The 27,092-nt window shown below is 49.7% G+C and overlaps 1 protein-coding gene across 1 annotated transcript in view; it reads left to right on the top strand.

The window, feature by feature from the left end:
• The window catches only part of Plb1 (phospholipase B1), an 88,188-nt gene that overhangs the window by 43,216 nt on the left and 17,880 nt on the right, over positions 1–27,092 (top strand). The window contains exons 25-40 of the mRNA XM_059248343.1: positions 3,759–3,802; positions 4,306–4,414; positions 5,274–5,325; positions 5,694–5,774; positions 6,295–6,360; positions 7,129–7,229; positions 9,635–9,716; positions 10,439–10,543; positions 11,819–11,914; positions 12,741–12,812; positions 17,693–17,758; positions 21,435–21,495; positions 22,027–22,085; positions 24,154–24,221; positions 24,509–24,552; positions 24,762–24,861. Coding sequence (XP_059104326.1) covers positions 3,759–3,802; positions 4,306–4,414; positions 5,274–5,325; positions 5,694–5,774; positions 6,295–6,360; positions 7,129–7,229; positions 9,635–9,716; positions 10,439–10,543; positions 11,819–11,914; positions 12,741–12,812; positions 17,693–17,758; positions 21,435–21,495; positions 22,027–22,085; positions 24,154–24,221; positions 24,509–24,552; positions 24,762–24,861 — 1,206 coding nt within the window. The remainder of the gene's footprint in view (positions 1–3,758; positions 3,803–4,305; positions 4,415–5,273; positions 5,326–5,693; positions 5,775–6,294; positions 6,361–7,128; positions 7,230–9,634; positions 9,717–10,438; positions 10,544–11,818; positions 11,915–12,740; positions 12,813–17,692; positions 17,759–21,434; positions 21,496–22,026; positions 22,086–24,153; positions 24,222–24,508; positions 24,553–24,761; positions 24,862–27,092) is intronic.

Raw genomic sequence — 27,092 nt, 5'->3', positions numbered from 1 at the left:
GAACGGAGAAGATAATTTTGCTGTTAATGATCCTTTTATCTTTAAATTGTGCAGAAAAAATAAGCCAAGGTTCTTACCAAACTCCTGGGTCAGCAAATCCAACCTGAAATGTGCCCGAAAAGCACCAAGTCCTTGAGTCTCCACCTGCTCGTTTGCATGTCTGTGTTCGTATGTCGATGCTACTCTGTTTGTCTTCATGTATGTATTCATGTCATTTTGTAGTAACACCTCTGCTTGTGTATATATGTATGCGTCTATACAGAAAACTGCCCAGACCCAGTACTCACTTCCAGAGGAAATAATGGGTGCAAGTTGCAATCAGTGGGCATCCCTGAGCAACTCCTGTGCGCTGGCACGAGATTAAGAACCGAATGGGTGTCTGAGGGGTGTGTGTATCAGCTGCATACTCGCCTGGCTAGTGTTTAGAAATGAAAACTTCCTGAGTGGCACAGGATGGGAAAGGAGAGAGGAACCAACCCTGCCAGCAGGGATAGAAGACTTTCCAGAAAAAGTGCTACCCAGCATGTCATTAGACAAAGTGAAGAGATAAGAAAGGAAACCTCGGATACAGATGTAGAAAGGAGCTCAGGCTTGGGGTGTCAGGTGAGCAACTGAGTGTCGTTACATTTTTTTTCTTTCCTAATAAAGTTCGAGGTTTTGCATGCTTCAAAGTAATTCGCGAGCAGTTAAGGACTTACCTGGGAAAACCAAACCGAAGCCTGCCACGAGAGGGCAGAGTGTTAATGAGCAGTTGGCTGCTCAGAAGCATACTTACTATTTCCTTTTGCGGGATGCATTCATGTCAAGGATCCTCCCTAAGAAAGTGATAGGGGACAAGGTGGGGTGATCCAGAGCCAAGGAAAGCCCCAAGAGAGACCTGTTTCCCAAGGGAAGAGAGAGGCAGGATCACAGAACTGGTAGCCACCCACCGAGAAGTTCCAATGCACCCTCAGCATGAAGGTGATCTTCCCTCCCAGAACTAGGGTGCTGCTTTTCAGCTCAGAGCCCCCACATTCCCAAGCCTCTTCAGCCATGTTCAATGGTCTCTAGCAGGCTGCCTGGAACAAAACAGAACCTCCGTTACTCAGCACTCTCCAGAATGTTGCTGAAGCTGTGAGGGAAGAGAAAAAGAGAACAGAGTGAGGTGGGTGGGGGGAGCAGGACTCACTGAGGCCCAGAAGAGGCCTGGTTCACAACAGCAGCTGCTCTCCATCTCAGTTGAAGGAGGCAGTGACACATCATTGTGTGAGGGAAACCACACATGAGTGTCTGCTCCAGAGGAACACCCCTTGGGAACGGAAGTAACTGGCCCAACCTCACAGGTAGTTGAGATAGTGCGGCTCCCAACTCGGATGCATAAGCCTTCTAAGAGATTTCTTGCATGGTCGTGCAAATGTTCAGCCACTCTCGGTTCTTTCCTAGGAATGAAATGCCGAACTTTTCTCATTATAATCCCAATAACCCATGGCCAATGACTGCTGGACTTTAAAATCTTCCCCCCAAGCATACCTATGTAGAGGATGGAAGCTCTAGGTTAGCTGTAGGTTAGCATTTAAGTGACAGTGGTAGACTACCAGACAGGTGTTTCTTGGGGTTGGTCCATGGAATGTTAACTGTCCAAGAGGGGCATTCCTTTGTATTTGAGGTAAAACATTACCTAGTATTTCCTTCATGTGCATACTAGCACAGTAAAGGTTCTGAGACCTCTCTTTATGGTTTATGTTTGAGTCAGGGTTGCCCTTAATTCTGGACTTTTCTTTCTTTGAAATATCTGTTAACCCCTGGGAAATGTCCGTGAAGAAGACTGTTCAGAGAAAAACCATTTTCTGGAGCCCAGTACATTAGAAATACCAGCCAATGAAATGGTTCTAGGAAAATTAAGAAAGCACCTTGGACCTTTTCCTCCAAGGAAACAGGAAAAATGGGCCTTACATAAATGGGAAAAGGGGCCCCAGGATTCTGTAGGGATGGATGGTTGTAATCATGACCTATAGAGGTTTCCAAGGTCCCTTGGCCTATGAGACTGTGCACCTATGGACATCATTGTCAGCTAGCTTACCAGTGAGTTGGTCTGAGAACTTTCTTCTTTAGAGTATAGCTTTTTCCTTGATAGAAATGCATTGGCTTGTTTGGGATTATTCTATGGCCAAAATAAAATTTACTTAACCAAAGCAAAATGCATCTCCTTGTTTTTGTTTTTAATCAGGTCTTTAACCTCACATTTCTGACACTTTGAACACACATTCCTAAGCATCTCCTGTACCTTTCTGCACACTGGATGACCACAGAAGAAACAAAGTCTAGCCATTGAGCTCGTGTGTCACAGATTATGTTTCCTGAAGAGTCTAACGTAGACCAGATGTTTGGCATGAGGGTTTCCTTTCATGTTTGGGTAGTTCTGATCAAAATGGTGACTTAAGTATTTTGACTTCTCTGTGTTTATTTGTGTGCTTATCTTTTATCTTCTTGGACACTGACATGGCACCAGGAGAGCCTGTTGGTCTTGCTCTGCCACCACCCTTTTTTAAGTACCAAGCTACCTTTAAGAAATGAAAGTAGAAGGCACATGATAAATGTACGTGTTTATATATGTTTTCCTGTTTGTTGAGGGAAATATGCAGAAGACAACAGATGGGACAGTATAGGGATTTCTAATTTCCTTCCAAGTGCAAAATGCTCCAATTTGGTGACTTGGGCTCAGAGAGAAAAGGATTCAGAAGCAACACCGTCATGTAGAGCTAGAAGAGAATTCAGTAGTGACAAAAGCCCCACCTGCTAGCCCAGGCCCAGACATCTGATGGGCCGTGGGGTAGAAAACTCAGTGATGTGGAGGGCAGAGCTTAGCAACTTTGAGTTATGGCCATCCTTGAGAGGTCTCTACTAGGGGGCTAGATGCTAAGTCTATATTCTCAAACTCCCCTGGCCTGGAATGACATGCTGGGACTGAGGAAAAGGGCACAGAGAAAAACACAGTAAATACCAAATATCGGAACATCTAGATTTTTTGTTTGGGTTTTGGGGTTTGTTTTGTTTTGTTTTGTTTGCTTGTTTTGTTGTTTTTCAAGACAGGATTTCTCTGTGTAACAGTCCTGGCTGTCCTGGAACTCACTCTGTAGACCAGGCTGGCCTCAAACACAGAGATCCACCTGCCTCTGCCTCCCAAAGGCTGGGATTAAAGGCGTGCGCCACCACACCTGGCTTGATTTTTTTTTTTAAGATAGAAATGAGTATCTCCTTAAATACATGGGAGGAATTGACCTCTTATGTGCTGTGTTTTGAGGTTAGACCAGATCCAATGAGATGGGGCATTAGAAGGCAGCAAGCTCCCATCCTCTGAATCTTCCATTGGAATCTACCTGATACGGGGCAGAAAAGCTTATCTGTGTTCTCAAGCTTCCCAGCTCAAGATGGGTTTTAGCTACCCTTAGCCATTAACCTCCCAGCACCTCAGCTTTCTTCTCTGTCACATGGAGATGTCCATATCTAACTCTAAGCTTGGGACAAGAGAAAGAGCCATGGCCTATAATACAGTCCATGCTGGGCACACCATGTCCTCCTCAGCTAAGCACTCACCACCCAAGTAGATAAAGGAAAGTCCTTGACCTTCAGATCCTAGACTAAAGGGGAAATCGTCCACTGGCGAATCTAGAATGTTCTCAGGGTCCCTCACATTCTAAGAACGGGTGGGGACTGGTCTTTGGTAAAGTTCATATGCTGACTTGGTTTCTCTCCTTCTCTGCCTTGCTCACTCCATACAGTGCTGGCGGGGACGAGTCCCTGGAGAATGTGACCACCTTGCCCAGTAAGTAACTACCCAGGGCTTGAGTAGGAATGCTCTAGAAAAAAAAAATAGCACATCCTTAGGGATGAGCCCTGGAGAGGGAGAGGAGGCCCCAATAGCCTGAGGGGGTGGAATGAGCACCAGAGACAGAGCCTGAGTTCAATCCCTGCTCTTTCTATGTTCTTGTGAAGTGACTGAGAGCAAGCCGCCAAGTGCCCTCGGCCTTGAGCTTTTCAAGAAAAATGCTGAGACAAATCCATAGGGCCTTCACTGGCCCTGTAAGTAAGTTGGGCAGAGGAAAGTACTTCTGTGAGAAACTTCCAACCTTACCCCGTCATGCTTATCATCATGTCATTCCAACTGAGAGAGGCCCTAGTTTGTGTCAGGCCTATGCGCAACCCACTTCCTGTTCCCAGGAAGCATGAGAATGACGGTGAACCCCTAGGATGCTTTGTACTACTGCAGAATGCACCCTGGTCTTCTGTCGTGAGTTCTGTGCCTAGAGTCTCCCTTTCCTCTTCCAGATATCCTACGGGAATTTAATGGCAACCTCACAGGCTACGCAGTCGGCATGGGTGACGTCGATTCTGCAGGCGCATTCCTTAACCAGGCTGTTCCTAGGGCGAAAGCTGAGTATGACATTGGGGGGGGGGGGCTGCTGCAGAGAGGGGAACAGAGGCATGTGGTCAGTCCCTCAGAGATCCCCATAGAGACCCACAAAGGGGCACTTCACCCATCTGCAACAATGATTTTGAGGGTGCTCTTTCCTGTCCCCTCATAACTATAGTTAGTGGGTGGAGTTTGGAGTCGCCTTGGATGTGTCTCTACAGCTGTCACCCAGCTCCTTGGTCAGGCTTTCACACACCTTGGCATCTAAGGGTTGGACTAACTAAGCAATATTTGCCAATTTTTGAAGCTCACTCTGACATAATGCTGTTAGAGAAATCCTCCCACGGGTAACACTTACCCTATGTGATCAGGGAAGGCCAACTGCATCCAAGTCAAGATCTCCAGCCTGAGAGGTCCTCTGGACAAGTCTCTTTGTCTCCCTAGTCCTGGAATGGAGCTAACAAAACCAAAAACCAAACAAAAACAAAAAAAGCAGACTAGAGATATCCAGGGGGCTGCCGAGGCAGAACTGCCTAGCCTCCTGGGATGGTCTCTCAAGGAGGTGCTAATTCTTCTAGAAACCCCAGAAGCCTGGAGCTCCTGCTTCCCATGGTTCTTGGCCCACCCATGGTTCCAACCCACATCTCTAGTTGGTGGGCATGCCCCCAACACTCGTTAACTGGACTCTATAATAGCAGTAGCCTGTGACATACAATCCCCCACTATCCTACCCAAGGAGACCATCATGCTACGGATCCATCACTCAGACTTCAACCAGCAGCTCATGTAGTATTGTGAAAACCTGCAGTGTGTAGGCCCTATAGGGTAAGAGGACAAATATGGACATCCTTCCTCAACAGAAGGACTGACTTTCTCTCCTTAGGAACCTTGCAAGCCAAGTCCAAACTCTGGTTCAGAGGATGAAGAATGACCATGTGAGTCAGATTGGTGGTTACTGACAGATGTTAGTTGTCTAGCCCGGTAAAGTTTTCCCCAAATGGAATGGTCTGCCATGAAAAACAGTGAGTGCCCTTTTGCTAGAAGCATTCAAGCAGAGATAGGAAAACCCCCTTGTCTGAGACCTTCTAGAGGATATTATAAGGGGTGGGGGGAGAATGGCTGCTGGTCACAGTGACCTTGAAGGTCCCTCTTGCTGCTAAGATTCTGGTCTATAAATAAAGCCTTTAAAATGTCATCAGCTCCAAGGTTCTGATTGTGTTATTTCAAGTGGACAAGGAAGTCACAAGGGGCTGACTGGATTTCCTCGAGCTCCCGATGAGCATTTTCCTCCCTCCTAATATAGAGAGTGAACTTCCTCCAAGACTGGAAGGTCATCACAGTCATGATCGGAGCCCGTGACTTGTGTGAATTCTGCATGGATTCGGTAATTGGATAGGGTCTGGGTCTGATCCTGCCTTTGACCATTAGGCTTTGGAGATCGAGGTCCCTACAACTCACCCCAGGGCGGGCATTCAGCTCCAACCACATTGTGCATGTGTACACATGACTTATGCACGCACTCATGTGCTCGAGCTCCTTGGGGTCGACTTTGTGACTGGCACCACATGCACATCCCAAGCAGGGAGGGGCTAGGTGGCACATGAGTGGTGGCTGCTGCTTTTACAACTCTGGAGAGAGAAGGAACTATAGACCCCCCAAGCATTTTGGGAGAGCGTTCTTCATTTTCGACTCTCGCTAATGGTTCTGATTTCCTAGCCCCTTGTCCCTGACAACAGTGAATCACTGGGCTTTCAGCTCAGAGTCTAACATGCTGATATACTCACGGATGGTGGGCAGGGGGGTAACAAGTCCTCGGGGCTGGACCCAAAAGGGAAGCCCACACCTGCCCCTCTGCCCTCTCACCGGAACCAATCCCTTCCTTCCCCTTCCCTTTCTCTTTCCAGAATCGGTATTCTGCAGCCAATTTTGTTGGCCATCTCCGCAATTCCTTGGATATCCTGCATAAGGAGGTGGGTTAGGGCTTCTGTAGCTTGGCTACAGCTCTAGTATGGTGGAGGTGCAGGTGGGAGAGGAGAGGAAGGATGGAGCCAGCTAGAGGCATAGGCTCTGTCCCCATCCAGAGGCTCCAGTCTTATACCCAAGTCAGCTGCATGCTATTTGGAAGGAGCCCCAGAGATCTCCGGTATCAAGAAAGGAAGGCACTGTGTACTAACATCTCTCTCCAGGACATTCCTTGGTGTTAGCCACTGGTCAGGCTTGGCATTGCATGTTAAACACAGAGTGTGTCTTGAGTAAACCTCTATTTATACCCAGGCTCATTTCTTCCACCTCACTGCTATTTTGTGGGCAGCAAAAAGCTCCCCTGCTATGCCAGGGAAATAACATTCTAACCACTAGATGCCCTGCTGGGTAACTGAGTCCCCGTGTCTACTCAGAAGTAGTTGACCCGAGTCAAGCTGGCAGAAATTGGTCAGGAGCCAACAGCCTGGCAAACAAGTTGTCTGTCATGCCATATTCTCGCTCACTAGATGATGGCTGAACAGAGCTGAGCTCTTAGCATTTACTGTCCCATCCTAGAGGTACTATCTATGCTGTAGCTATGTAGGGCGCTCCCCACCCACTGATATACCTTACGTCACGCATGGGCTGCAACACTCTGTGAAACAGTCCTGTGTAGACTTGTCTCTTGAACTCGGGGAAGAGCTGAGCTTGAAGTCTAAAGGGAGCCTCTGTCCAAACCCCGGGAGCCCTTGTCTTACCTACAGCCTTCTCTTTAGGTCCCCAGAGCCCTGGTCAACCTCGTGGACTTCATGAACCCCAGTATCATACGGCAAGTGTTCCTGAAGAACCCAGACAAGTGTCCGGTGCATCAGGCCAGGTAGGCAGGCACTGGTCCTCCCATCCAAGAGATCTCCTAAGCCTTGCCCTGGCCTGCCCATTCAGCAATGTCTCCCCAGAGTCTCAGCAGCAGCTTAGTTCTTCCTTGTCTATAAACAGGGACTGTGTTAGCATCATTCTCTTCTGGGAGGTCAAGAGCCTTGATCCTGTCCCTTCCCTATCCCAGGTGCCAGGCAGGAACTTCTGTGATAGCAAGAATCATGGGGGCCACTATTCGAGAGACTGAGTAGCCCAAACTGAAAATGGCAACACAGAGTGGTTTTCTGTGTGGTTAAACTATAGTGGAGAGCAAGAGACAGAACACCCAACCCAGACTTCTTGAGAAGAGGGGAGTTGAGGGAAGGGAAAGATGACTGTTCGGCTTCTGTAACTGGGTGGTGGGTACACAGGTGTGTGAGTCCTCATCCTTTACACCTTCATGCACCTATTGACTTAAATCTCACAGGGGCTGGAGAGATGGCTCAGTGGTTAAGAGCCCCGGCTGCTCTTCCAGAGGACCTGAGTTCAATTCCCAGCAACCACATGGTGGCTCACAACCATCTGTAATGATCTGGTGCCCTCTTCTGGCATGCAGACACACATGCAGGCAGAACACTGTATACATAATAAATAAATAGATCTTAAAAAACAAAATCTCACAGGATTTACTGTGCCCCAGGCACAGTCTTGAAGGCAACACAGATAGCCTTGACTTGGGATTCTCACCTATATAATGGTGCGAAAGCCACATGTACTCAAGAGAAAACATACTCAGAATACAGTCTTTTCCTGGGCTGGAAATATGTAGTCCCATGCTCTCAAGTGACTCTGGAAGCCCCAAGAAATACTCCAAGAAAAGCCCCCCACCCCAAATGGAAACCAGCCAGCTCACTATGGCATATGGGGCTGCTATGATGAAATATTGGGTAGGTAGGTATAGCAAATGATTTTTTTTCCTTTTTCCATTTTTTGAGGATATGGTGCACATGTGTGCATCCATGTCTATATGGGGGAGCACACATGTGAGGGTACACATACACATGCTTGTGTGTGCCTGTGAAGGCCTGAAGTTGATGGTAGGACTCATCTTTGAGTGATCTTCCACCTTATTCAATGAGGCAGGGTGTCTCAGTCAAACCCAGAGCTCATCGATAAGGCAAGTCTCACTAGCCAGCTTGCTCTGGGAATCCTCTGTCTCCATTTCCCCAGACTATGATCTCAGGTGGGCCGCTATACCCACCTGGCATTTCTGTTGCTTCTGGGAATACAAACTCTGCCCTTCCCACGTGTACAGCCAGCGCTTTAACCACTGAACCATCTGCCAGCCCGGAACACGAATGTTAACGTATGCTATTATAAACTTACCATAGGCTTATTGGAATGTCGCCTCCGTCGTATGTCAAAGGTCATCTTTAACTTTCCTCTGAATGTAAAGTGCATATGACTGAAACTAACTCATAATCAAAGGAAAGGCATTGGAATAACGTTAGAGGAGGTATCTCAGGATATGAGTATCAGAGTCCTGGTGTGCCTGCTTTAATACCAGGATGCATTGCTATTCTATTTTTTTAATTAAATATTGCATTCTTGTTGCCTGAGTTCATTGACTGGACAGAATGTGATAGGCCTAGCCTCTGAAGTCCAATTCGAGTACTTGTTAAAGCAGACTCAGTCAAACTGCAGATTCCTCCTTCTCATCACTATAGCAGGAATCTTAGAGAGTCTTATTAATAAAATCAAACCCGGGGCCAGTTATTGGGGTGAAATGCTGGAAGGTCAGAGAGACAGAACAAGCCACAGCTAACCTCACCTGGCCAACTTCTCAGCTGGTCTTGTTTCCTCAGACTGGAAGCCTCTGTGTCCTCATATCCGAATGGCTCTCAGCTGAATTGTGCTGCTAGAAGCCTGAAAGCTTAACCAGCCAAATGCTTAACCAGGCAAATGCTTCTTGTTCCTGGTCCTCATGCCTTATATACCTTTCTGCCTTCTACCACCACTTCCTGGGATTAAAGGCTCGCTTTCTGGGATTAAAGGCGTGAGTCACCATGCCTGGCCGTTTCCAGTGTAGCCTTGAACTCACAGAGATCCAGAGGGATTTCTACCTCTGGAGTGCTAGGATTAAAGGTGTGAGTGCCACCATTTTCTAGCCTTTGTATCTAGTGGCTGTTCTGTCTCTGACTCCAGATAAATTTATTAGGGCGCACAATATTTTGGGGAACACAATACCACTACACATCACTTTCTCGAGGACGTGGGACAGATGCCTCAGAACCTCCAGGCGCTTGTGCTCCCAAACCAGGGCTTGAGTGAGCCTTGCTACCCCACCCAGCTCTGGGTGGCCAGAAGCAGTCCCTGAGTGGAGGGAGCTTCAGCTATGGACCTTCTTCTCTCCCCTTCTTTGTACAGTGTCATGTGCAACTGTGTTCTGAGCCCGGGGGAGAATTCCTACGAGCTGGCCAGGTTGGAGTCCTTCACCCAGTCCTACCAGGTAAAGAGAAGAGCCCCTTTCCATGTTCTCCTCCTGTGCTCTTCTTCCTATTACAGCCCAGAGCTCCCTCTAGGCAGGGGGTGCCGGGCATGAAGGAAATAGAGCAAGACGTCAACCATCCTGGGCCCCTCCCTCTGCCCCACCTGGCTGAGGGTCTTGGTTTCCTTGGTTGGAAAAGCCCCAGTAGCACCCAGGTGACATTGGTGTGGCTGAGGCACCTTTGGGGTGGAGGGTGATAAATCTCTTTGTTAGCCAGTAGGTCTGGGGTGTCCCATGAAGCCACACTGGAGGCCAGCTTCTCCCCATTTCTCTGGCCCCCACTCTCACACGAGTCCCCACAGACAAGCCACAAGAAAGGGGGTTACAGGATAAGAACCTGGAGCCTGACGAGCTCTGGAGTGTCTTCTCTGTTTTTTGTTTGTTTCCTTTTCTTTTTCTTTTTTTCTTTTTTTTCTTGTGGAAAAAAAAAAAAAACCTTTAGAGATGGCAGGTTTAAAACAAAACAAAACAAACAAAAAACAACAACAACAACAACAAAAAAAAAACCCTGAAACCGTACACCCATTTCCAAACTGTCTAGAATGGGATTTGCCATCAAAAACATTTGCATCAGGCTGAGTCAGCTCCCTTGTCTAAGGGGATGGGGACAGGGATGCTGTCTGCCGCCTGTCCTCACCCTATCCTGTGCTAAGGCTGCTGTTGGTATTCGTGTGTGTTTCCAGAGTAGCATGCTCCAGCTGGTGGAGTCCGGCCGCTACGATACCCGGGAGGACTTCTCTGTGGTCCTGCAGCCCCTTCTCCTGAACGTCAGGCTCCCCATCCTAGAGGTACGCTCCCCCCACCTTGGGCTCTGGAGGGAGGAGGGACATCCTTGCAAGAGAACCATCAAGGCCGGAATGCATGAGAATGGGAAGGACACAGAGAGGTCCGCAGATGCTGTACCAGCAGCCACAGTGCCCTTTTACACCTGAACCCAGGCATTATGCATCCTACAGATAAGATTGCCGCAACTGCCTTGTGGGGATACTGAGAACCCCATAGAACAGAAGTGAATAGATGTGCTGTAGCCTTCCCCAAATCAGAAAGAACGTAAAAGACAGGCAAGACTCACAGATATCCAAGTCTACGTTAGTGACTTGCTGCCACATGTGGTCTCCCTCACATGTGGCCCTGTGGCTATGAAAGAAAGTTCTTGTGCCATGTTCCCACCCCTTGGCCATGCATGTTGCCTGGCACTTCCTCTCAGTGCAGAAGAGCTTGCTGTGTGGGCGGAACAGTTAAGGCCTCTATCCCAAGACCACAGACAACTTGGGGGGGAAGCTGGAAGGAACACAGAGTGGTATGTCCAGAGAGAAGAGCTAGAGTCAGGTGACCTGCTGGCCTGATGTCAGCTCTAGCCAGGCCTGCTTGGTCTGCCCTTTAATCCTCTCCACCTAATTATGGAGGCTGAGAATTAGCAAGAAAGTTCCCCTACCCCACTCCCCACCCCACCCTAGCTAGTTTAGTATAAGTTACTTTTCTCTTCATTGCGACAAGCAGCTTAAGCAAAGACGTGCTTGTTTTGGCTCACATTTTAGTTTAAGAAGAGACACAATGTATCCTGGCAGGGACGGCAGGGTCAGGAGCATGAGGCAGCCGGGCACATTGCAGCAGCCGGGCACATTGCATCTACTGTCAGGAAGCAGAAAGCCAGGAATGCTGGTCCTCAGTTAGCTCTCTCCCTGTGCAGTCCAGTACCCCATTCCATGTGGGTCTTCCCACCCCAAGTCACCCAGTCTCTATCAGGTTGACATCAGTATTAACCAATACACTACCCAAGACTCCCTGGAGAACTAAGAAATTAGTTTCTTCACTTACAGCATGAGTTAGAGATTCTACAAATGTGCCCAAACAGAGCACTTTTTAAATAAAATAGGGAGAACGTGGAGGCCAGAGAAGGTATTGCTTTAGGTCACCCAAAGTTCTTTATCTGTGGGAATGCCCTTATGTCCCTGGCATGTTCCCAAAGGCAAGAGGGTATGTTGTGGTCATTCCCCAGGATCCCGTGGCCTCTGGCTCCCTCTAACCCCACAGGACCTTGAGGAAGTGTTTGTCTCTTTCAGGATGGACGTCCAGATACATCCTTCTTTGCCCCAGACTGCGTCCTCCCTAACCAGAAGTTCCACTCTCAGCTCTCGAGAGCCCTTTGGGCCAATATGGTAAGATGAAGGGCGGCCTCTGGCAGTGTAGTCTAGTGCAAAGCACCAAGCTTAACCGATGTGGGGCGGGCCCAGAGGGACAGCAGCTGGCACATCAGTGGACGTCTACAGAGTGGCCATGGAGAATCCTGGAAACTGACTTGGCCAGCTTGCACTACCAGCTGTCCCTTGTCAGCTGTCAGGAGGGATGCTGTCTACATAACCTATCAGGAGGGCTGGGGACCTGACTCAGTGGGTAAACCTGAGTTCAGATCCTGAGGGCTCATGTAAAAGCCGGGTATGGGGGCAGACCGCTATCACGCCAGTGTTGGGGGACAGAGATCCCAGGAGCTTGCTGGCCAGCCAGTCTAACTGGAACAGCACACTCCCAAGTTTAATCAGAGTCCCTAACTCAAAAAATAAGGTGGAAAGCAGCAGAGAAAAAACCCTTGACACACTGACCTCTGACCTCCATACACAAGCATGGTTATCAACTCCTAAATGCGCGCGCACGCGCGCGCGCGCGCGCGCACACACACACACACACACACACACACACACACACACACACACAGAAACCCTGCATTTATTCAACCTTTTCTGTACACTACTACTTATGCTAGGCAGTTGAAACCACGTAATCTCCTTCTAGCCCCTCCACATACGCGCACCCTCACAGGAAGTGTTTTGAGTTTCCAGAGAAGCTGACTGACTTGCTCTGGATCCTGCTTGCCAGCACCTGACAGAGCCTCAAGTCAAAGCCACACCCCCAAAATGAAGTTCTGATGTTCACTTCTTCAGCAGGAACAAACAAGCCTGGTGTGTTTTTCTTTTCTTCCCCGATCAGCTTGAACCTCTGGGAAAGAAAACAGATACTTTGGACCCGAGAGCATTCATAGCCATGGCCTGCCCGACCCAGGTAGTAAAGCCAGGGGCTTGCTTGGTCTGTCCTCAGAAACTGGCCAGACTTGTCCCTCCTCCTCCTTTTCCTTCTCTGTCTCTTCCTCTCCTCCTCTTCCTCCCCCTCCTCCTCCTCCTCTTCCTCCCCCTTCCCCTCCTCCTCCTCCCCCTCCTCCTCCCCCTCCTCCTCCTCCCCCTCCCCCTCCTCCTCCTCCCCCTCCCGTTCCTCCTCCTCCTCCTCCTCCTCCTCCTCCTCCCTCCTCCTCCTCCTCCTCCTCCTCCAACTGAGCTTGCTCAGCCCTAGGCGGAGAGATGGACTTGGGAGACGGGGAGAGGGAAATGTGGCTGAGCTGCTTCCTTGGAGATAGGTGATAAAGTTGGGTCCTCACAAAGAGGAGCCTGGGCAGCAGAAGCCAGGAGGGCAAGAGAGTGTGGAGCGGATGGGAGGGTCTAGATATGGGTGGAAGGGCCAAGAGAGGGACCCGGGAGCCCAGAGCCTGGACTAGGTGTTCTCCCCACGAAGAAGGCCAACAGCGGGGATCACAACGGGAGAGCCCGAGCTACCCTCAGGGAGGGCTCGAGAGGACCAGCCTGAATTGGCATCAGGAACAGCGCAGGGCTCCTTTTAAGGAGGAATATGTTCAACGTGACTTCAGGCCTGGAGTGGGGGCAGGCTCACGTTCCCCTTGCCTTCAGTTTCTGGTTTTGTCTTATGGCTTTTTAACCAAATAAGGCCAAGGCTAGAGAGCCCTTGGTGGCCATAAAAGCAGAGTGCCTGACCTAATGTGGGAGGCTGGGTTTCCTTCCAGTCTGGGTCAGGCTGCAACCAGCACCCTGCCCCCTGCTTACCAGGCAGAGCCTCGGCCTAGGCTCGCAGCTCCCTTGGGATATCTGCTGGGGATCCCAAGAAAAGGGGAGGCCCCCATCCTGCTCCATGCTCCCTGTCAGCTGTCTTTTCCATCTCAGTCTTTAGTACCTGGCTTCCTCTGATATACCGTGAGCAAGAGGGGCCGGAAGAGGGGATAAGGGCAGTGGTAGCCGAGGGTTCAATGGCTGGATCTAGTGCCCCAAGCAGAGGAGAAAGTCGAGTCATGTAGTTATCAGCGTGCAAAAGGGCTTGGGTGAGGCCCCTCAATGCCATGTGTGAGCAGATTCACTGCCACTTCCTGAGGCTGCCCAGGGGCATTGAGGGGGGAGGGGACCTGGACAGCTTGGGCAGTAAGGGGCATTTGAGGACTTACAGCAGTGGTCATACCATAAGAATTTCATTTTCCTTCTCTTTGTGAGCCCTTGTATGTACGGGTGTCAACGCATGCATACACGGAGGCCAAAGGTTAATGTTGGATGTTTCTAGCTGTTCTTCATCTTAGTTTTAAGATAGGCTCTCCTAAGGACCCTGGAGCTAACCACTTGGCTATAGACTGGCTGACTAGGAAATCCCATGAATCCCCCCATTTCCACCTCCCCCGGTCTAGGATTACAGGCTCAAACTTCTACATCTGGCTCCTCGGATGTGCTCTAGATCCAAATCCAGGTCCTCATACTTCTGTGGCAAACACTTTACCAACTGAGCCATCTCTCCAGCCTATAACTGAGGTTTGCAGTACTTTAATAATGGATATGAACACATTGGATATCAACTACAAGAGTCCCCTCCAAAGTGTCAAATCTCAACCATCGTGATCTCTTCCTCCCTACAAACATTATATGCTAAATTGAGGTCCTGGCCCTGGGTCAGGGAGGGTCCTTTCACTGTGAACCCCATGGCAACTTATGCCCCCTCTGTCCCAGTTCAGGCAGGGAGCCCCAAAGAGATGAGGCTCTACCTTAGAACTTCAAGCTTACTTCCTCCATTCCGGACAGAACCTGACCTAACTATTGATGAGCTGAGGAAAAAGCCAGCTTCCTAGAGCCCTGTAAAAGCCCAGCCCAGGAGAAGCTGTTGCTAAGCAACCCTGGAGCCCATTCCAAAAGGGTCCATCTGTTGGCCAGCCCAGCTTCACAGCACAGTGTCTCAGGTGCCATCTGCTCCCTGCCATGTGCCTCGGAGCCATACAAAAGTCCACCCGTCTCTCCGTGTGAGCTGATGAGCAGGACAGGCAGTGCATATTTTCATCCAGGCTGTGTCTAAACATAGAAGCCACAAGCAGGACCTGGGGGATGAGGGAGGGGTGGAGGCAGCGAGTTGGGAGTGAGTACTTCCAGAAGGGCCCCTCTCCTCCTACATTCCCAGCCTCATGGATACCATGATAGCACATTCCGCTGTGCCTCCGTGGTTTTAGGATGTATTTGCAGATTGGGCGAGTTCGGTACAACTGAGTCTTGATTAGCTCTGAGGACTGTTCTCCCCTCTCTGCCCCTTCTTTACCTCACTCCAGAGCTGAGCTCTGCCCTTTTCCAGCTTTTATTCTTCTTGACCTCGGTCATAGTTATGTTTGTCTCCTTTGGAATCTGTTCCTCCCTGACTTGGGAAGGCTTAAGCACCTCCATTTTTTTTTTCCTGGTTGCCTCCCTTCCTACCTCTTCATGGCATTCCTCTCTCTGGCTCTGAAAACGAGGCCCCTCCCAGACATCCCGGACTTGGTCTTATTGTGTACATCCTCACTCTGAAGTTGGTCTATTTCTAGAGTTCTCCCCCCGACACCTTGAACTTCATAGCTCCAGCTTCCACAGTCTCTCACCCTACCACTGTTTTTTTTTTTTTCTTTCCCAGACACCCATCCTAGATTTCCAAACCCTTAAGACACGTTTCCTCTTGGAAGCCACATATGGTATAAGATTACGGCTCCTACCCAAGACACGGGGGAGGAGATTAAATGTATACATAGCCCATCAGGAAAGTCCCTTCCTTCTCTGCAGACCTTTCCATCTAGCTATGCAGCAGCCGGGTTCTCCAGCCACTGACTCAACTGCTCGCTCTTGCCTGGACTCTGCCTCCTTGGCAGGCCACGGAAACCACCGGGCAGCGTCCCTTCTACCTGCTCAGGCTCGCAGTCAGGGATCTCACATGTCATCAGCCCCACCCCAGGCCTTTTAAACCAGCCTGACTCAGGTGCACCAAGCAACCAAGAGCCAATAAAAGCAGAATTCCAAGGTCCCTTTGTCCTCTGATCCCTTTGGCATAGTCTCCTCTTCCCCAACTCATGCTTCCTGTAGTCAGATGAATAGTTATGATACTCCTAGCTCTTCCAGAAAGGTAAAAGTGGACTGTGCCTTCCGCTCCAGCCAGGACTTCTCTGTGGAGGGAGAATCATAATTAGCCCCCACGCACAGTCTTGTCCTGAGGGATGCAAGTCCCCAAGTCTTGTGTCGGTTCCCAAGAAAAATTCCACAGTTCTAGGTCTGCTGGTCTTTATTGCTTAGGAGTGTCTCATGTCTTTCTTCCTTGTACCTGATGGACGAATCTCCCCCTGCCCTCTTCTTGGTATTTCTCTGGGGTACAGGAGCCGGACAGGTGTAGGTCGGTCTTTTGTAGAAGGCACCCAGGCTGCCCTCCTGGGGTGACTGTTGAGGTGGATGCTGACGACACTGATCTGAGGCAGCCTAATTAACGATGCTGCATGCCATTACGAGCTTCTCTGTCTCCCACTGGCAACATCGCCTGAGTGCCGCTGGTCTCTGTTCAGATTGGAGTGCTGAGACTGAGAAAAAGGGGAAGACAGGCCTCAGCATTGAGGGGCGGGCTTTCAAGACAGATATCTCTGTGTAACTGCTCTGGCTCTCTGGGAATTCGATTTGTAGACCAGGCTGGCCTCAGACTCGCAGAGATCTGCCTGCCTCTGCCTCCCGAGTGCTGGGATTAAAGGCATGTGTAACCACGCCCCCACCTAGCTAGCTTCAACATTTTAACCCTCCTCCTCCTCCTCCTCCTCCTCCTCCTCCTCCTCCTCCTCCTCATCATCATCATCATCATCATCATTATCATCATCATCTTCATCCTCTTGCTCCTCATCTCTTCCTTCTCCTCCCCTCTTTCTCCTGCACCCCTCCCAGCTGAGTTTACCACGGAGACTTAGTTTACAGCACCTGGAACTGATCTCTAAAGACATCTTTTCCAATAGGCTGACTTTCCCCTCTCATCTCTCCATACCTCTGACTATTTGGTTCCCATTTTTTTTTTCCCCAGCCTTGGTCTTTCTACTCTATAAGCATGTTCCCTGAGCGCCCCTAGGCCTGGTCGACCTCACTGTCTCCTGGTCCAGGTCTTAGGTTGACTTTGCTTCGCTCGGTTGTGGGTTTTCTCCTCCTTTGATTTTCTCCTGGTTCTCCTTGGCTGCTGCCTCCACCCTTCTTTGATTAACCCGTCACCTTCCACTGGGTGGCCTGGGAGTGTTCCACTGGCTTGCAGCAGCATTAACTGTACAGCAGAGAGGTGAGGAGGGCCTGCCTGGAGAACAGGTTAGTCAAGGGGGGAAAATGACCTAAAACACAGGAAGCCAAATTACAGTGAGTCATAAACACATACAGCACAAGGAAGAGAGGAAGAACAAAAAAAAAAAAAAATGACAGGTAATAAAACACACTGATCATCATAACTCTTCTCCAGAAAGAAAATTGCTGAAATGTGAGTCTTTTGCCAGAAAAAAAAAAAAAATTAAGAAAATAGGTAAGACCGAGGACTGCGGAGATGCGCGTAATTGCTATGGTCTACATGAGATCATGGAGCCCAGACCGCAGAATGTGTTGAACTTTCTCTAAAGCCTTTTATTTGCGCCTCCCTGGCTAATAATGGTTTATAAAAAAAAAACCCTTCTGGGATGGCTGAAATTGTGTCTATGCAGCTCTTTGCCGTTCGATGCAGAACCCTGTTAAATAAACCTAGAAGGCAGGGTGGTTAGCTCATACATAGCCTCCATGCTGTTAGATAACCTCCCCGGGTCATTTTTTTTTTCCTCCTAGGATGAGCCCTTCCTGAGAACCTTCCGGAACAGCAACTACACGTACCCTTCCAAGCCAGCCATTGAGGTAACCTCTGACTCATGTCTGCGTCTCTCAGACACAAGCTAGTCCTACCTGCCAGGGACTCGGGGTGTGGTGCAGATTTCACTGTTAGTTTAAGCCCAAATATATCCTTCTGACATACTGGGAATTGGAATGTACAAAAAAGGGTCCGGAACTGAAGCCCCAGAACGGTCCTGACATGTTCTCAAGTTGTCGACCTGACGTCAGTGGCCAAGCAGAGGAAGTGCCAGGGATCAGCGTGCACCGACCTTTGCTGTCCTGGGCTCAGCGACATTGTTCGTAATTAAGCGTCTCAGTCTTGCAGAGGTGGACAGTGGGGGTGGGGCAGGGGTCATGAAGTGCCATCAGCTTCCTGAAGGTGGAACCCTAAACTGAGTGGGAAGGAATCTCTGTGCCAGGGGTGGAGCATGACAGGAAGCTGACGCATATCCACACCAAAGCCCCGACCTTAACTGAATACGAGTCACTCAATCCCGCTTAGAGCTTTCAGAGGGCTCTTTGGCTTTAAGGATCGACACTCCAAAGGTGGCTTGCCAGATCCTGTGCCATACCACACCACACTATACCACACCACACCTTGAAGGACCTAGGCCTGGTCAGAGACTCGAGCATTTCTCATTCATGCTGAGGGCTGGTGGGGATTTAGAGACGCATGTGACATGGTCCTGACCTGGGTAGTTAGAGCCCAACAGAGAGTTCACAATTGTTTATTAAGCACCTACCATGTGCCATACACTGTTTCAGGGTGGTAGAAACTGATGGGACTCAGCTTTTACAGAGAGTCCCATCTGCTGAGCTGAGACATCTAGGACATAACTAAAGTGATCATTTCAGGTAGGGACAGCCATTGCTCAAAGGAGGGAGATGGGCCACGGGAAGGGTGGCCAATTCTGATGCATCATGGTTGCCGAGCCTGTCTGAGAAGGGGAGATTTGAACTGAGAGATGCAGGTCAAAAAGATGCCAGCTGCCCAGAGGACCAGAAAATACCAAGCAAAAGGGCCAGAAAGCACGGAGGCTGGGGGGAGGTGAAGCAAGTTGAGTATAATCGAGGAGGAGAAGGAAAGTCAGAGTGGCTGGAGTCAGGGCATGTGGCTGTGGTGAGTAAACAGTGTGGGAGATAAGAGCAAGTTAGTGCTCAGGGCCAGGGCACACAGCCGGGATGCCTGGGAATGAAGGTTAGGATTCAGATGGGAAGCCATGGGAGGTTTGAGGATTTGGTACATGCCTTTAAGAGATCTCTCTGGCTGCAGCATGGAGACTGTACCAAACATCTGTGACTAGGGGGACCTTACTTTTTGAGTCAGAGTAACATGTAGCCCAGACTGTCCTAAAACTCGTTATGTAGCCAAGAATGACCTTGAACCCCTGATTCTCTTATCCCACCTCCCAAGTCCACGGGTTCTGGGTGTGCACCACCACACCTAGCTTTTACTTAAATCTGGGTTTGGTTTTTGAAATATGATCTCACTCTATAGCCCAGACTGGGCTATAATTCACCATGATCCTCCTGCCTCAGCTTCCTAAATGCTGGGATTACAGGTGGGAACTGCCACACCTAGAAGAAAGAGCTTTCATAAGCCAACCAAAGCGCTGAGCTGTGTGGAGGTGCCAAGGAGCTGTCAAGTGTGACGTCCTATTCCAGCCGTGTGGCTGGGAGCTACATCATCTCCAGGCTCTCTGGATTCTCTCTGACTCATGTTAACCCAAAGGTGTCGAGTCCTGCTTGAACCAGTGACCAAATTCCCGGGTGACTGAAAAGTCTTGTCAGCCAGGCATTCATCTGTTCATTTTCCACTTTCTTAATGGATACTACGAGGAACAACCACTATGCTAAGTGCTGGATAGACTACGGTAGTGGGGAGTGGGGCTCGGCCTGTTCTCCTGGATCTTTATTCTTAGGGATCTTTCCTTCCACTGTTTAAAGCCCAGGGTAGAAAGGTATGTTCTCGTTTTTGATAGATGGCTGCCTAAAGTAGGCAACATCAACACTGCCTTTGTTACAAAGTCCTGGGTGGTTTCCTGGACCCACTCGGGGCACATAGAGCAAGATGGCAGACCCCTGGCAGGTCCTGGTTGAGGTAACAGCATGGTGTCTTCTCCTTTGTGACGGATGTACACACTCAGGTCTAATCTGTGTGTGTCACATAGAACATGCTCAACCATCAGCGATTCCCACGATGTGGTTGGTAGCTCTAGAACGTTCTTTCAAAGTTGCACTTTTCCCAAGTATTTGTCATGTGACCGTTCTTGACTTCCATAAAACATCTAACAGATGGGGGAAATCACTGATCTGTTGAGGAGGCCCTGGGGATACACGGATCTACTGGAGTAAGCAAATGTTTGAGAGACAGTTTGGTGAAGTTCTCCCCCGCCCCCCACGGAAGCCACACTTATGTCAAAGAGTCTTGAAGGTTGATTGATCACAATTTCAGGAATGTAGAGAGTTGGAATGTTACAGATTCAGAGCCCAATAGTCTTGCATTGTCTTTAGTCTCCTTGGGATTTATTGTCCAATTCTGTGCCCAACCTAAGTCCTTGTGACTCTCGGGGGAAACTTTTTAAAAATACATGAAACTAAGCAGACAACCACTAGCTTCCATCAACCCAGAAGCTAAAAATGTCATTAGAGAGCATCTGAGAGGACATTTTCCTTCTTTACCCGGACACCTGATGTCTCCATTAATGTATTTCTTTGTTCTGTGACTATAAAAACTTCACAGAACCATTTCTACATTGGAACATATTATTTGGGGCAATCTAAATCTATGTTCCTGGGCCATGGTCACTTATTTCTTTTTTGGCTGAAAAAAATCACCTTTTTTTTTTCTCCCTTTAAAGGGGAGTTGTGTTTTGATGGACGGTTTATCCTCCCTCCCTCTGAGGTGAAAGCTGTGTTTTGATTGACAGTTCTTCTCATTTGCTCAGGAGGGACATGAGAAGACTTGTCTCTGGATGACCTTTCCAAAGCTCTGGCAGTCACTCACACTCCAAGAAAATCAGTCCAACCGTTGTGGGGAGGCGTTACTGCACACCCAGTGTGCTCGTCTTTGGAGAAAGTTAGTTCTCCACCCGTTGGCTTGAATTGGCATTTCTGTGCCTTCTACCTCCCACCCTGCCCTGACTCCCCTGGCACCTGGAAAATCCACCCTTTATTAGAGACAAGGACAGTTGACCAAAAGTATCCAGTGTGCCAGATGTTCGTTTCTGCACATGGGAGGGATTGATGGCTTTGGGTTAAATAGCAAAACAGGCAAGATGGGCAGAAGCCAAGAGCTTCGCAATTAAAAAATTCGGCATTTTCGTAAAAATATCTTAATGGATGGTTGTGTAGACTCTGGTGTCATAATTAATGTCAGTCAACTTAGTGTTAACACACATCAAAGCCTGCCTATAATTGTTCATGTTAGATGTATAAAACCTGTGTCCTTTGAAGAACTGGTTGTAAGAGTTCATTGCTTTCTGCTTTATTTTGTGGCTGCTGGCTCCGTTCAAATATAGATAAGTCAGAAAGGGAAAGGCTGTGCTGTGCACAGAAGCCCACTTCTAATTTCCTTTTTCCACATCTGCAGCTAACTATACATCCAGGGATGTATTTCTAGGTTCCTTGGCTGAATCTTCTTGGATGCACCTTGCCTGCATGTGAGTGATTATCCTCTATCTTTCTCCTTCTGACTCAGAACTGGGGCAGTGACTTTCTGTGCACAGAGCAGAATCCTTCTGGCAGTGTGCCCAGCTCAGGTAAGGAAATCATCACACCTCTTTCATAAAATACCATATTGGGTGAGAGACCTATAGGTAGGTACACCCTGGAGCCAAGTTGAGCAGACCTTGCTGGTTCCGTTCCAAGGCAGAGCTAGATGCTCAGAGGCCCCTCGAGAAGCTGATCTGCAGCTACTGCTGGGCTCCAATATGGAAGGATTCAGGCCTCTCCCTCGAGTAATACTTTTGTCTCTTTGAAGTTTCAACACAGCTCCTCAGGCCTCCCCGATTGGTGAGACAAGTGCAGCCGGGATGTGGCCCTAGCTGCCTGTTCCATGTGAACCACACTGGAACTCTGCTGGACCACCTATAGCGTGCCGGATGGTAGCCATCAAGCCCACGCTCTTCAGAGCCTTAGCATTCTGAATGAATTGCAGAGGCAGTACCAGTAAACCTTTAGGCTAGAAACAGCACAGGGAGCCGTAGGCTAGCGCAGACTCCCTGGCCTTGTTGAACGCACACTGTAAAAGGCCAACACCCGTCCACTCTACTTTTTCCTCTTTCTCCTAGTCCACGAGCTCCAACCAGCAGACATCAAGGTGGTGGCAGCGATGGGTGACTCCCTGACTGTGAGTACTGCACCGTGGGCCAGGGTGGGCCCCACAGAGTTTCGCCTGGCTTGGCAGAGTCAGCTCTTCCTCTGCCTTCAGCAGGGAGTCCCCTTCCAGGCAGGAAGCATGCATCCCAGCCCCCCAACCCCCCAACCCCATCTTCCTTAGCCCTACTTAAACTTCACCCCGTGCACAGGGTCTCCCGGCACCCCACCCAGCTCCCTCACATCAGTATAACGCACACGTCCAAAGTTGCCTGAACTCAACTCCATCGACACAGTCCTAAAGAGTGATAGGTCTTAGCGACACATTGCCTCACCCCACTTCAGGGCGTGTTCCTTAGGGACAGGGGGAAGCCCAGTTCGGTCCTGGCTCAGTTGCATTAGTCAACTGTCTAGCCACTCTGCTCTGTGCGCCATGCTCTCTCAGCAGTTCTAAAAAGGAAGAGTGACAGAGTCATAGCCCTCCGGCTAAGACAGCAGGAAACTCATCGGGAGGAGAATCATGACTGGACGGGTGACATATGGGACTTTCAAAATGCATGTCCGTTCCTGTGGAAACCAAACCACCCCACATGGACGTGAAGGTGTTTTAATTGTGGTGTAGACATGGGAAACGTAGTGAAGAGTGTACACCAGGCCCCAACAACCATGACTTCACCCCAATGGGGCATGTGTACGGGTGCAGGGGAAGGAAGTGATGTATAGTAGATGCAGTAGACTGTCAGGGCCGTGATTCTTTCAGTTTCGTTTTGTGTGTTGGGAATCTCAATAAATAGCCCCGACTGACTCCAACTTGCTCTGCAGCCCAGGCTAGCCTCAAACTCCCAGTAAGCCTTAGCTTTTCAACAGCTGGTATTACTGGCATGAGCTACCAGGCCCTGTTGAGGCAATATTGGTTTTTGTTTATTTTTAATTTGAGAGAAGATCTCAAGAAGCCCTGCCTAGCCTCACACTTCCTGAGGAAGACCTTAACTCCTATTCCTCTTGGCCTCCGCCACTGGAGTGCTGGGATTATGGGTATACACCACTGAACCCAGTTTATTCGGTACTGAGAACTGAACCTAGGTCTTCATGCATGCCAGGCAAGCACCCTACAGGATGAGTTGCACCCCTAGTCTTGGGGCAAGATTCCTGTGGTGAGATTAAGTTGTTTGTTTGTTTTTTTTAAGTCTTTGTTTAATTTGCTGATTATGGCAAACGTGTTACTTTGGTAAATTCCAAAGAGAGGTTGCTTCTTTTGTTTTTATTAAGAAAAAAAATTTAAAAAGGCCGCTTCAGTAATGTTCATAGAAAAGAAATTAGAAAAAAGGAAGCGACAAAGGGGGATGGACCGCAGATGGTGATGTCCCCATGGGATAGGGGTTTGACTTTCACCCTGCCTTGGCCGGGATAGCAGGGAGAGATGCAGCCAGAGATGGGAGAGAAGGAACTAGGGATTTGTGGGCCTGGGGAGGAAGAGGTTCAGCAGTCCAGGAAGGGGAAAGGAGGGGTGGACAAGGACAGGGCAGAGCAGCTCAAGGCCTTCAGGCTTTGGAGGTAGTGCTAGGTCAGCATGCGTCCATCTGAGGCGTGGCCTGGTCAGAAATGCAGGACGCAAACCCTGGGGTCAGAACGCGGATGCTGGATGGTGGCGTCCAACACCAGGGACGGTGTTTTTGCTTTAGACCCTGAAGGCAAGATAGACACGTGGAAGTATCAGAGTCAGAGGCAAATGGCAGAAAGAAATGTAGAGAGTCGTGGCAGCCCTGGTGGCAGGACGAGAACATGGTGGCCTCTGTGAGGTCAGATGGGATACCAGTGTTGTCCGCAGCAGACATGTGAGCGCCTCCAAGAATATGAACAGTGTGAAAGAAAGGACCTTTACTGGGGAAAGGGGAGGGGGTCAGAAAGAGTCAGCAGGACCGCGTGAAGGTCTGGGAGAAGAACTCAGACCGTAGACGTGTAGAAACAGAAGAATGGGCCTTCCCTAGAAAAGGCCGAGCTGAGTACTGGCTGCTATGCACGAGCCAGAGGGGCCTACCTGAAGGCCCTCTAACTCATCGCCGTGTGACAGCCTTTTGAAAGCTTCCCTTTGCTCTTCACAGACAGCCTTCGGAGCTCGACCAAGTGAGTCCAGCAATCTAACCACCCCCTGGAGGGGGCTGTCCTGGAGGTAAGAGTGCTCTCGGCTCACTCTCTATAGAAAATATTCCCCTAAAGAGGTATAAGAAGTGGGTTCCCCGCCACCTGCTCAGGGGTAGGTGTAGGTCCCCAAGCCCAACTGTAATATCCAAAGAGACTCTGTGACGCTGTGTTAGCCCTGAGGGTGGTAGGAGCGATGCCCTGAGGGTAGAATCCCTCCAGCCTGACTCCTACCTGTGACAACCCCAGAGGGGTCAGTGTGGTCACTGACAGCAGCAGGTCAGTGTGGCCTTGACAAAGTGACTTTCTCTTCCCCAGCATTGGAGGAGATGGCACGTTGGAGACCCATACCACACTGCCCAGTAAGTAACCCACACCAAGAGGTCCTGGTACCACGACCATCATGACCCTCACCCAGGCCAGGGCTTTTTGCCTAGAGTTGGAGACACGGGAAGTGATCTGCAGGGAAGAGAGTCAGCTAGCCCCCTCCTGGCACACACCTGTGACCCCCAAACTAGAGGCCCACCTCAGCTCCTGTCCCCTGTGTTCTCTGCCTCACCCCTCTTTAAAGACATACTGAAGAAGTTCAACCCTTCCATCCTCGGATTCTCTACCGGTACCTTGGAAGAGACGGCGGGATTCAATGTGGCAGAAGAAGGGGCCAGAGCTCAGTGAGTTGACGTGGGGACCAGCGAAGAGATCGAGGTGGGGATCAGGGATCAGGGTAAATGCTGAAAGGTCAGAGAGACAAGGAACAAGCCACTAGAGAAACTTCTCATCACTACCGAGTCCTCAGGCCAAATGAAAGGTGAAATCCTATCTCCACAAATCCTCAGACTGGAAAGCCTCTGAGTCCTCAGCCGAAAAGGGATCTAGTTCTTATCTCCTCACGCCTTATATGCCTTTCCCCGCCCAGCCATATCACTTCCTGTCTCAGCCTCCCTAGTGCCGGGATTCAAAGCAAGGGGCACAGTGTCTAGGACCCAGTTTGGTCATGGTCTCAGTACCCTGCACTCCTTGAATGCTGGGCCCACACCAGACCTTCCACATGGATTATCTCCTATAATCCTCACACCCCTGGACACCGGTACTGTGCTGTGGACCTTGTGGCTAGAGAGTTTCTTAAATAACGGAGGTCACCTCGCAAGTTATCAGGGAGGCCCTAGATCAGACCATGAGCAGACTGTGTCCCTGCTGACGCCAGTCCCACCTCTTGTCTATCAGGAACGTGAGTCACCTGTGCAGGGTGGCTCTCAGCATCAGGGGCCACTCAGTTCTCTTCCTCTGCCTCATATCTGTCTTGCCTCATATCCTTGGATCTCAAAGAAAAAAGAAAAGCCGTGTTTTAACACTAGAGAGTCAGATGTCAGGGCCCCTCAAATAGCATGGTACTGGTTTGTTTTCACTGGGCTCTCTGTTGTTGACGGCATCCCAGGTAATTAAAGCTGAAATGCCTGACCGGGTTCATTGATTTTTCTGCATGGAGCAGAGCGGAGCGTGCTGGGTATTTGCTCTGCAGGAGGATGCTGCGTCCTTGTCACCAGGGAGACGGCACAGGCTTGACTCGCACACTGCTTACAGAGAACATTCCTTTTGGAAGCCTTACCGAGGCCCGGGGCTCCACTTGAGTCTTGGTGCCACAGAAGTGTTGATAACTTTCTCAGTGTCACAAGAAGGACATATTTGTCTACAAAACACTGTGGGCCATTATTCCAGCACCTAGTTACTGTTAGGATTACTGGAGCCCAGGCTTTGTTCACCGGGGCGCTGGCTCCCCAGTCTGTTCCTCGCCCACCCCCTCATGGAGTGAGTGTGTGCATTCAGGTGCACGTGCACACACACACACACACACACACACACACACACACACACACACACGGAGAGGCCAGAGGACAATGTCACACTTTCCTCAGTAACTCACCCCCTTAAATTTATTTATTTATTTATTTATTTATTTATTTATTTATTTATTTTTGTTTTTCGAGACAGGGTTTCTCTGTGTAGCTTTGCGCCTTTCCTGGAACTCACTTGGTAGTCCAGGCTGGCCTCGAACTCACAGAGATCCTCCTGGCTCTGCCTCCCAAGTGCTGGGATTAAAGGCGTGCGCCACCACTGCCCGGCTTAAATTTATTTTTTTAAAGATTTACCTTGTGTATGTGCATGTGCATGCCCACAGAGGCCAGAAGAGAGGACTGGAATCCCTGGAGCTGGAGATAGAGGTGGTTGTGAGCTGCCTGGCATGGGAACTGGATGCTTGTCCTGTGCAAGCAAGCATTTTTAAATTTTGAGCCATCTTTCCAGTCCTGTAATTTTATTTAGTGTGTGTGTGTGTGTGTGTGTGTGTGTGTGTGTGTGTGTGAGAGAGAGAGAGAGAGAGAGAGAGAGAGAGAGAGAGAGAGAGAGAGAGAGAGAGAGAGAGAGAGAGGTGGGGTACACTCGGGAAGAGCATGTGTGGAGGTCGGAAGCCATCTTTGAGAAGTAGGTTCTCTCCTTCCATCATGGCTTCCAAGGACTCGGACCCAGGATGTCCGGCTCGTGTGTAGCACGCGCTTTCTCCCACTGAGCCAACTCACTGCCTTTCCACCCTGTATTTTGAGGCATGGTCTCTCTCCGAACCTGGAGCTCACCGATAGATAGGGCTAGGTTAGCCAGCCAGAACCCCAGGGGTACACTACCTGCGCCTCAGCACTGAGGTTACAGGTGTGCACCGTTGTACCTGGATTTACGTGGACTCCGGGGACTCAAACCCAGGTCCTCACACTTGGATAGCCAGCACGCTACCCCCTGGGCCATCTTCCCCAGTCTCCCACCTTTCCCTTTTCTTACTGCCTTATTTAGCATCCCTGCCTGAGCGAAGGCCATGATAGGAGAAGTAGCTGACACCTGCAGGCATCACCCATGT

Source organism: Peromyscus eremicus, chromosome 22 (assembly GCF_949786415.1).
Source record: "Peromyscus eremicus chromosome 22, PerEre_H2_v1, whole genome shotgun sequence".
NCBI classification, from domain to species: Eukaryota; Metazoa; Chordata; class Mammalia; order Rodentia; family Cricetidae; genus Peromyscus; species Peromyscus eremicus.
Note: the sequence above shows the minus strand (reverse complement) of the source record. Positions and strands in the feature narration are given on the sequence as shown.